The sequence below is a fragment of the Teleopsis dalmanni genome, chromosome 2 (genome assembly GCF_002237135.1).
Source record: "Teleopsis dalmanni isolate 2A chromosome 2, ASM223713v2, whole genome shotgun sequence".
Taxonomy (NCBI): Eukaryota; Metazoa; Arthropoda; class Insecta; order Diptera; family Diopsidae; genus Teleopsis; species Teleopsis dalmanni.
In genome coordinates, this window is record NC_051847.1 from 22,948,326 (window position 1) to 22,959,396 (window position 11,071).

The 11,071-nt window shown below is 30.1% G+C and overlaps 3 protein-coding genes across 4 annotated transcripts in view; 2 read left to right on the forward strand and 1 right to left on the reverse strand.

Moving 5' to 3' along the window:
* Window positions 1-11,071, forward strand: part of LOC119680282 (serine/threonine-protein kinase N) — a 463,907-nt gene that overhangs the window by 55,548 nt on the left and 397,288 nt on the right. The window lies entirely within an intron of this gene.
* Window positions 4,726-7,074, reverse strand: LOC119680291 (V-type proton ATPase subunit S1-like). Its single transcript, XM_038093043.1, has 4 exons — window positions 6,811-7,074; window positions 6,626-6,728; window positions 6,301-6,565; window positions 4,726-6,233 (listed from the first exon to the last, which is right to left on the reverse strand). Exons 1-4 carry the CDS (start codon window positions 6,900-6,902, stop codon window positions 5,539-5,541), a joined length of 1,155 nt encoding a protein of 384 aa, XP_037948971.1. The 5' UTR covers window positions 6,903-7,074; the 3' UTR covers window positions 4,726-5,538.
* Window positions 8,818-11,071, forward strand: part of LOC119681640 (N-acetylglucosamine-1-phosphotransferase subunits alpha/beta-like) — a 13,414-nt gene continuing 11,160 nt past the window's right edge. The window contains exons 1-5 of the mRNA XM_038094886.1: window positions 8,818-9,040; window positions 9,122-9,397; window positions 9,456-10,526; window positions 10,594-10,784; window positions 10,854-11,062. Of these exons, the coding sequence (XP_037950814.1) occupies window positions 8,927-9,040; window positions 9,122-9,397; window positions 9,456-10,526; window positions 10,594-10,784; window positions 10,854-11,062 (1,861 nt within the window). The 5' untranslated portion in view covers window positions 8,818-8,926. The remainder of the gene's footprint in view (window positions 9,041-9,121; window positions 9,398-9,455; window positions 10,527-10,593; window positions 10,785-10,853; window positions 11,063-11,071) is intronic.

Here is an 11,071-nt window from a genome sequence, read left to right on the forward strand (position 1 = left end):
AATTCGTTGCATCCTTTTTGGTGTGTCTATGTGTGTGTGCCACGGATTTACGAAGAAAACTTTCCATCGAGTTTTGAGAGTTTGTACTTAGGTTCTACGGTATATACATGTAATCCGTATATTTATATATATTATATATATATATATTTATGTATACATAGACGTATGTATTTTGTTTTTAGTCGTAGCAGGATTTTACAATTGTAGTGCATTTTGTTATTAAAAAGTCTGTGACTGCCTGCAAATGCATGTTCAGGAATGGCACTAACCTGTGCCGAATGGTAAATACGAGTACCATAAAATATTTAAAATATTTTCTTTTAATATGCTATGAAAGTTTGCAACAGAAACTTAATTAGTTCAATAGGAAATTTATTTAAGATTTAATTAGTAAAGATTTGAATCAATACCAACAGAAGCAACCTAACCCCCTAAACAAGTAGTACAGAATTTTAATTGCAATACGACAGATACAATGATAGATGAAATGATGCTTGAAATATATGAAAACACAGAAAAATCACCATTTCTAAAAGAATATTTTACCAATAACAAACTAAGCAAATGTTTTTTTTAATTATCTTTTAGAGTAGTTATCGATAATACTTATGGTGGTAAAAATCTCTAAAATAACATTTGTTTATAATTGTAAGATGTCAACATTTTAGTTAATCTGTTATGTAAATGAGATCTATAAACATCCCAAAACTTAAACAATAAACACCACGTATTGCTCAATGGCTATAAACAGCTGTCATTAGATCAATACTTTTGTATGACATCACCATATGGTGGACGACCCCTGATAAATCTTCGTACTGTACTGTACTAAACAGGGTTCAGCGCAGGGCTGAACTATTTAATCTTACCAAAATCTTAAAATAAGAAACAAATCAAAGTTTATTCCTTCATGGACGACCCTTGATAAATCTTCGTATTGTACTGTACTTAACAGGGTTCAGCGCAGGGCTATTTAATCTTTCCAAAATCTTAAAATCAAAAACAAAGTTTATTCCTTTAGGAAATTCCATTCAAGAATTTTGTTGGACTGTTTTGACATACTGTAGCAACTAACAAACACAAACAGTTTGGTGCTCTACTAGGAGCTAAGTTGACTGGAGCTAAAGCAATGAGTTCACGTTAAATCTCGTTAGAACCAAATAAATCATTCAATTCTATCGAAAATTAAGTCTTTAATAATAAAAGCGGATTTTAACCGAAAGAAGTTACTATGTGAACGACACCTCAGGTAATTTTCCGACTAAAGCGCGGGTTCAACCTTATAGCTGTGGGTTAGGTTTAGGGTTATCTGAATCTGTCTACCATAAATAGAAGTCTATCGGATTATCGTGGAAGCAGACAAGACTTCTAATCGAAATTTTTATAACTATCTAGATTTTATATGAACTAAAGGAAAATACTAGACCAGGCGATCTTATTCCCGTGTAATATTAGAAGACATTTCTCAAAGGGAGATATTTTGACCTACTTTCAAAGAGTTAAGTATATGCCATTCGATTAGAGTTAGTTACTACAACAAAAGCTTTACCATAGTCTCAGTGTTCTGTCCTATACGATGTTACGATGTCAATTGCTTAACCCTTTAGCACCATGCACTTTTTCCATACAAATTTCAATTTTCTTATGCATTTATCTAAATATGTTACTATGATGTAACTAAATCTACGAGAACATCTAATTGTAAATTAGTATTGATTTAGGCACATTCGCTATAACATCTCATTATAAATTAATGCTATTTTAGGCATATACCCTGTAATAAATATATCATTATGGCGATCATCTCATTGTAAATTAGTATTGATTTAGACGCATACGTAAAATATACCAAGATAATATATATATAAATTAAAGCAATAAAAGATTTAGCTGCATCGCACTGCATTTAGATTTATTTTGCTGTTAAAGTTTTAGATAAATAAAATGGTGCATTGTTTGGATGAAAGATAATTCTTCTGAAAAAGCAATACTGTTTCCTTTACCCAAAATTATCACATATTACTATCATGTTATTGTTTATCTTTTTTCCCGTTAGATAATTATTAATCAACATGAGATACACTAAAATCAGAAGCTATGTATATACCTACCAATATATACCTCCAGATAAAACTGTTCCGTTTGATTATTTGGACCATGTTTATAGAACGGACATGGACTATTCTTTTGGTTCTAAAGTATAATGGTGTGTGCATATCTCGTTTATAGTTGTATAGTATATATAAACGGATTGCCATGTCAAAGCGCTTTTTAATAATATTTATTGACTTTAGAACCGTACGTAAGCACTTGTTGATAAATATATGAGTCTTGTATGTTTTAAAGATTAACACACGTCACATTTGGATCCCACAATCGCTTATCCATAACCTTATTAACGTACTCTTCCAATCTTCAGATGTTATTAGGTCTTTTATGCTATTCATATGATATTCTAAATCATAATTAATGTTAAATACATTGACTTAGTGTGATAGACCGTTACAAAACCCAAGCTATCGAAGTCACTTAGTTTCTTCCACAGACTCCATCTGTAAGTTACGTATATTGTGCTTCAAATAATAGGTTGGAACATTATATGTAATATAAATAAATATTTAATTATTATATAAAAAATATTAAGTGACACTTTTTCAATTAAAGTACAAACACAAATAAAAAAAAAATTTAATAAAATAATATTTGTCATATTTATATATACAAACTCAATTTTATTGCCATAAATATTTTGACAATAGAATAATTTGCAGTTGGTCTGCAAATACAAGACTATACGGTTCATAAATTTTAATTGACAAAGTAACAATTTCACTAATTGAACTACACGAGATTTCATAAAATTGATTTATATTTTTGATTTATAACAATTTTGTTACATATTTATTTGAGATACAAAAGGAATAATAAAATATATATTTATATACGTACGAAAGTATTATTGCAGTATTTTTTCAGCGTTGATTTGTCCCAAAGGATTTCTGCCAATTTTAACCATGCACAAACCCGGACAGCAAGTGAGCCATAAACATTGGTTTCTTATATGAAAATGTAACATATTTATAATTTATTTGCTTACCGAAAATACGTAAAAAGGTGAACCACATACACTGTCCTACACAAAATGCAAGACAAGAGTTAACTAAAAATAATAATACTTTTATTATACTCGTATATCTAAAGATTATATATTGCCTTATGAAAGAGAATGCTTTTTGACTTCTTATTTATTATACTTCTTTTTTCACTTTTTTTAAGGACTTTATTCCTGTGTACAATTTTTTGGAACTATATGGAAACATATTCAAATCTCTGTAACTTATAATCAACTACAAACAATGTCATACTATTAGCTGACTTCTCCTGTGGACATTTTTGGCTATCAATGCGGATGTCAATTTTTATAAGTACTTTTTCATTGCGACTTTCTGAATCGAACCACAATAAAAATCGATGAATAAAATATCGTTCACTCTTTCCAAACTTGGAATAAGCTAGTCTTTACGGTTTGCAACAACAACAATAATAATTATCGTATCAGCACAGATTATAATGGTATTGTTTGTCGTAATCTAATAAACAAAGTCTGTTGAACTCGAGCTTTAACCACACTATATGGCAAACATTGCAATTGTTCTGCATATCCGTATATATAATGTTCTTATATATCTTTTAAATTTATAGTGCCTGAAAGCGGGATAATTTCAAATATTTTATTGTTTTACAACAGGTCAACTTCAAATTTTACCGAGTACCGTAGAAACGTAGAAACCACTATGATAAGACTTTTTATTCCATCAAAATATAATAATATTTTGCGAATCACATTATGGAAACTATTACTGACTTCTTCCTGTGTCGAACTTTTTAATAAAAGACGTGTAGACTCAACGATATGCAGGTCTCTATATGCAATTTGACTACGTTTCAATAAAAGAAAATCCAAAATCCAACTCTCTTATTGAGATACCCGTAGAGATATCAGTATTGCGGTAGATTTACTAACAAGTCACTGTATTTTAGGTGACCATGCTAGAAGATTGAATCTCCCTCTCAATCATACAAGCCACATAACAGTGTCTTCCATCTGCTATGTTTCTGTCCGGAACATGCAGTGCACCGCTTTATCAGTTTAGTAGCTTTCTTTTTTGTTATCTTGGTCAACTGCAAGACCTCCCCTTGAATAGTATTGTAAGCTTTCCCCAGAGTTCTAAGTGGTTTTAACCTCTGACTTTTTCAATATACTATAACACAATGAGTCTATTGGACTAAGTGGATCCCTACCTACCTACCTACCTATGAATCATATGTTTCTTCTGCTGTTACCTATGGTTATTAAAACAAGTAGCCATATACTTTTGGTGTGGAGTGTACACATATATGTGCAAATACATTTACAAATATCTGTACGTATATATGTAATGAATATTATTGGTACATAACATACAATTCTTTTATAATATTTGTTATTGTTTTTTGTTATCACCGTAGCGGTGGCAGTAATAAATTTAATAAAATTGTCTGCGTTTTTTTCTTCGACAAATAAAATCGAATGTGTATTGAGCAATTTTCGTTATAACTCATATAACCATTATTTTTAATTGAGTTTAAAAATATTTGTGCTTCTGTTATTATTTATGAACGTAATTGACAATTTTTCAATTGATATTTTTTAAATAAATAATAAATAAATAAATGCAAATAGTATTGTTAACAAACAAGTGAATAACTTTATTGAGTCTTTAAACATTGATATTTTAATTAATTAATATTTAAGTTTACAATAATAAACAACATATAATATTATACATATTTCAGATAAATTTATTTTTTATAGATAATTTTAAACAAAAAATTGTTAACATAATTAACTCGGTGTCCCTCTTTCAGGAAACACTAACACACACGCAAACAAATACAAGTCACTAAATAATTAAATACTTTATATAAAATGAATAATAATTTTCTGAAAGACATAATATACTTAACATACTTAAAAGTAATTATTTATATGACAATATATGTAAATATTAACAAAAATATTTAAATTTAGTTTCAAATTGTACGAAGGACTTTTGCAAGAGGCCTTTGGAAGGCTTTATAAAATATTAACAAAAAATATTTTTTTTCGCAAATAATAAGAAAATACTGAATACGACCGAAACCAAAAACAAAACTATATTTATAAATATTTACGATTTCAATAAATATACGACGAAGAAGAAGCAAATTTCTTGTTTTGGCTGCAATTTCCATAAGTGCTGAGAAAGGATGCTGAATGTTGCACAAATGAAAATTGTGGGCAAAACATTAAACAAATCTGGTCAATAATGAATTTCGATGTAAGTTTAAATTTCCAACTTTGTATAAATGTAGTGGACATTTGATTAAATAGCAATTTATATTAAAAATTTGTTTCGATTTAATTATCCGGGAAGAAAAAACTACTTAAAATATTATATTGATTAAACGGATAAAAGGAATGAATTGTGCGAACATATTCGTTACTGCAGAGTGCAATTATTCAGCAGCAGCATTGATAGTAATAGTTTTACCCTTTGGATCATCAAAACGATCCATGGTGTTTATGTCCATCATCCAACAGACACCAGTAAAAATAATTGCTAAAAATATGAGCACTACAAACAAACCTGATAGTATACCTGGTGTGAAGAAGCCTACACAATGCCAAGCATCACCAAACATAAAGTTTGTATCCTTTGTAGAGCCGAAGGGTGCTTGAAATTGCAATGAATTCCATATCAAAGAACCAGACGTTGTGCCATTTAATGTCACATTACCACAGAAATAAGATAAATCTGTGGGAGCTTCAAGTGTACCATTTCTGATTGTAAAGCCATTACTATCATATTTAAGATTACTCATAGAAAAATAACCACCGGATAGAGTTATGTCAAAAGTAAGTGATTTAGCAGTACTAGATTTTAAATTTACATTAAATTTACTTGAACTGGTGTTAGTAATATCCATTGAGTTAATTATAATATCCTCAGCAGTATTACCATTACCGCTTACATATGACAATTTAGTCCAAAATATTAGAAATTGTGCATAGTTACGGAACATAGTACCAGAAGGAGCGGCATCACGTCGAACACGTTTTTGAGCAGCAGCAGCAGCAGTTTTTGGGGATGACATATACAAATAAACAGTGGGGCATTTAGTGAACTTGGTGATAGCAGATATGGCAGCATCTTAACATAAAAAATTTATGCATTTATATATATTAAAATTATCAACAACTTTAAGAGATTTTCTTACCATGTGATTCGAGTGCAGCAGCACGTTCGCCCAATGAGTTTTCAAAGTTCACAAGCACTACTTTTCCAGCTTCGCAGCTAATTGGAGATTGTAGTTCACCAGTTTTAGTCACATAATTATTTTCCTGTTTCTTGCTAATTGCACGTAATGCGTCACTAGGATTTTCAACATTAGCGTAAAAAGTTTTTTGGGGCACGCCTTGCAAATGTGCATAACACGATTGTGATGTTTTTTCATTAGCACACAAAAAGTCACTATTTGCCAACTAACAAAAGTAAAAAGTTAATGTAAAATTTTTATAATAAAAGTTATATAAAACACTTACATTTTCTTCTTGGAAAGCAACAATCATGTGATCAGCTTGGTAGGGTGCAATAATTTTACCAAAATCATCTGTATTTATTGTTTGCAGCGCTGGCACCACAGGACTTTTCAAACGATTTAAAATACAAATACATATTTACAATTTAAATACTACTTAATACTGTATAGAAGAATTTCTACACTCACCTGTTGGCTCCCCATAGAAATACGGGTGAGATCTCTGCCAAGGCAACACCGATGACGCACAAAAACGTCGCAATTAACGTTCTCGCCAACATTTTAACAAAATTTCACTTCTTTTGCAAATTTAAACAAATTGTATTGCAAATTAAAACGAAATGAAAAAGTTAAGACAAAAACAAAAGGAAATTATATGGAAAATGAAAAATAACTCAGCCACTTATTTCACCGTCCCATGAAAATTTCAGTCCACGGTCTGTCAAAACGAAAAATCCCTCATGACAGTCATGTGACAAAGATCGTCATGTGAAAAAAATAGTGGAACGCGATGAAATGAAACGAAATAGCCCACAACACCAAAGTTGTTAAATGCCATTGTAAAATTTTTAACGTCTGTTATTCGAAATATGTAATCTGTAACTCATTTATTTATATAAAACCAAAACTTAATCATAAAATATATATTATTCAAGCAATTGTGATGATTAAAAACCAATAAGAAAATATTATTTGGTAAAATTAAATTTAATAACAATTTTTTTTGGAATGACTAGGAAAAGAATACAAACAAAAGCACCGAAATCTATTATAATACTCAAGCTCTCTATAATAGCATTGCTACTGATTTAATTCGTATATAAAAAAAAATAATATAATATAATCCTTATATTAAAATCAAAAATTTATGCTTAATAACAGTTCTAAATAAAAATGTGAACATGATTACGCTTTGTGGCATCTCGCGGTTTCTCTATTTTGAATTAAGTGCACAGAGTAGATGGTTCGGATATAGCCAAGTATTCGCATTAATTGTCTTTGAAAGTATTTATTTTTATTATACATATAAATAAAATAATTATTTATGACATTTGTTATATTATTATATAATGTGTAGTTGTTATAGATATTATCGAGTATTCATATTAATTGTCTCTGCAAATATTTATTTTCATTATAAATATAAATAAAATAATTATTATATAATTATTATATATTATTATATTATATTATATTATATTTATTATATCATATCTATTATAAAAAAATGTTTATTTTTCTAAGATTTGAAAGCACAGCATTGCACTTATAGGAATCTGATTATAACAATTTCTTTAAGTCAAAAATTATATTTACGCATATAATTATTTTTCTATCAATATTATAATCATTTCACAACAATAACTTAATTGAGAGAAATGTTTAAATAAATTGATTAAAAAAAAAAATAAAGAGGTTTTCAAAAAGTAGTAAACTACAACAACAAAACGTCATTTTTATATTATTTTAATTAATTGAATTTTCGGCTGACTATACAGCTGTTTCGAGTATTTCCGAATACCCAACATCAGTGGTCTTGGAAATAATACTTGTATTTAATTATTCTTAAATAATTTTTTGAGGCTGTAAGTACCAAGAGTTAAACTCGTGTCCTACCAAATAGGAAACTCAAAGTCAATGTTCATTAGCCAACTGACCCAAAGCTGTACTTGACTCTTATGTTCGCACATTTTTCTGGAGTTTTGTTAATTTGCTGTGAAAGTTTATTAACAAATTCACTTGTTGTGTGTATATTAGAAGAAAATCATAAACCAGCTGTTTATGATTTTGTTCTTATTTATATTTTCATTAATTATATTTTTATTTTTAATTGTTAAATTTCAATACCATTCTGTTTGTAGAGGCATTATTTGTTGCATGATTTATACATTCTTTCTTATGTATAGAATCTAATCTAGAAACGTAATACGTAGAAAGTCATGCTAATGTTACCCCACGATTCACACGAGCGGTACCATATGTTTTGTGAATATAAGTTATAATATAACGTCATTTTTAAGAAAGTCTTATTATAAAGAGAAGATAAATTATTTGAATGATGATAAATTAAGTATTTAATAAAAGGTATGTACAGCACTTTTCGCAGTTTCAAATAAACTATTCACCGGCACTGTGATAATACGGTACGTGTTCCATTTCCATTTCATTTCATACATAGCAATTGTAGGAAAACAAACATATGCGGCAAAAAGTGTGCATTAGAAACTTGTAGACAATTTAAGTTGTTTTAACTGCTTTCCGTTTAAAAACAACTGCAAGGAGAGATGTAGACTCTTAATAAATAATGAATCTTCAAACAAGAAGAATATGTTTGCGTGGATTGCGTCGCCGTAAGTGTGAAATATTTTTTACCGCTGTAATAATTTTGGTAACGTTTCTGTGCTGGTGGCTAAAAGTAGTAAGTAAATTCGCAACAAAAGTCTTTTTATTCGTTGAATATCCTTATTAGAATGATTAAATGTAAATCATTATATTTCAGAACAGAAATGAGCCTAGCAATAATACATATTGTATGCCCATCGATGTTGTTTACACGTGGGTTAATGGGTCCGAGGAGACGTTCATAAAGACTATAAAACAATATGACGCAGGTTATGATCCGGCAAGATATGATGACAAAAATGAGTTGCGTTATTCATTACGCTCATTGGAAAAGTATGCTCCATGGGTGCGGCGTGTTTACATTGTCACAAATGGGCAGATACCACATTGGCTAGATTTAAGTTATGACAGAGTCTCAGTGATATCACATGAGGTAAATATATCATTTATAAAATCCTTATTAATAATTATTCAACAAAAATTATATTTAGTTATTAAGCCCTCATCCCGAAACGTTGCCTACATTTTCTAGTGCTGCAATAGAGACTTTTCTTCATCGCATACCTGGTTTATCTAAAAGATTTCTTTATATGAATGATGACATATTTCTGGGAGCACCTCTATATCCTGATGATCTGTACACTAAATCTGAAGGTGTACGCATATATCAAGCATGGTTGGTGCCGGATTGTGCAGATGATTGTCCGTGGACATATATTGGGGACGGTGCTTGTGATCGCCATTGTAATATAAAAGAATGCCAGTTCGACGGCGGTGACTGCAATGCAAATATCAAAAGTAAAAGCGTAGAAAATATAAATACAAAATTTAATGAGTCGAACCATAACAAAAACTTTGATATAAGAGCATTTCCAACAAAAAAATCTAGACGGCATGCAAAGACCACATATCGAAACTCTTCGTTGCCCTTCAAAGAGTTAGTGAAACATAAAAATTTAACTACACTCAATGAATTGCGACGAATTGTGGATAGTTACAATAAACGTTTGAAATCAAATCCAAAGGAGGTGGCTATTGCAACCACTACAAATCGTACGTTAAGCAATTTTAAAATGTTTAAATCCACCAAAGATATATACTCGCAATCGCTTATATACACAAACATGCTGCTCAACCAATTTTATGGTTTCAAAGCACGACATGTGCTCTCCCACATTGGTTTTCTATTGGATCGCGATATAATTAGGGAAATGCAAGAAAAGTTCTCGAGAGAAACTTTTAATACCGCCTCGCATCGTTTTAGAGCTGCAAATGATTTACAGTTCGCTTTTGTCTATTATTCCTATTTAATGAGTGAAACTCGTATGGCTGGTGTGGAGGAAATATTTAATGAATTTGACACTGATGACTCGCTAACCTGGTCGGATAGAGAAGTGAGAACATTTCTCGCACGTATGTATCCATTGCCATTGGATTGGTCGGCAGTGCGCTTTTTTGAAGAAGTCATTAGTAACTGCTCAAAAGATTTAAAGTCAAACAAACGTAATAATAACATAGTATACTCAACTTTGGTGTATGAACGCTACGAGGACTCCAATTTGGTAAATATTAAGTTAAAGCTATTGCGAAAAATAGTACATTAAAATATACTTTTTACATATTTTGTAGCCCACCATAACACGTGAACTTGTTAGTAAGTGTGCTTTGCTAACAGAAGCTTTGTTAACTAATTTTGGTGTACGTTCCAAATATAAATATAATATCAACTCTAAACGTGCCATGCATAGTAATTTTATGATGCTAATTTCAAATGTTTCCAATGTTGTAGATAATTTGGATAAAATAAGACAAAATCCAAGGTGAGGAATTACCTTAATTTATTAACATAAAATAATTTGATTAAATGACTTGTTGATATTATTTTCTAGAAAGTTTAATTGTATCAATGATAATCTTGATCCGATATTCACTGAAGACAATGAATTGATACGTCATTTATTGGAAGATTTCTATCTTTCGTTTTTTCCAAAACGCAGTAAATTTGAATTGGAAGCGCAATATCGGAACCGTTTTTCCAATCTCAATGATTATCAACTTTGGCGCAGAAGAAAACGTGCCGTACTCTTTGTTGGCTACGGCGCTACAG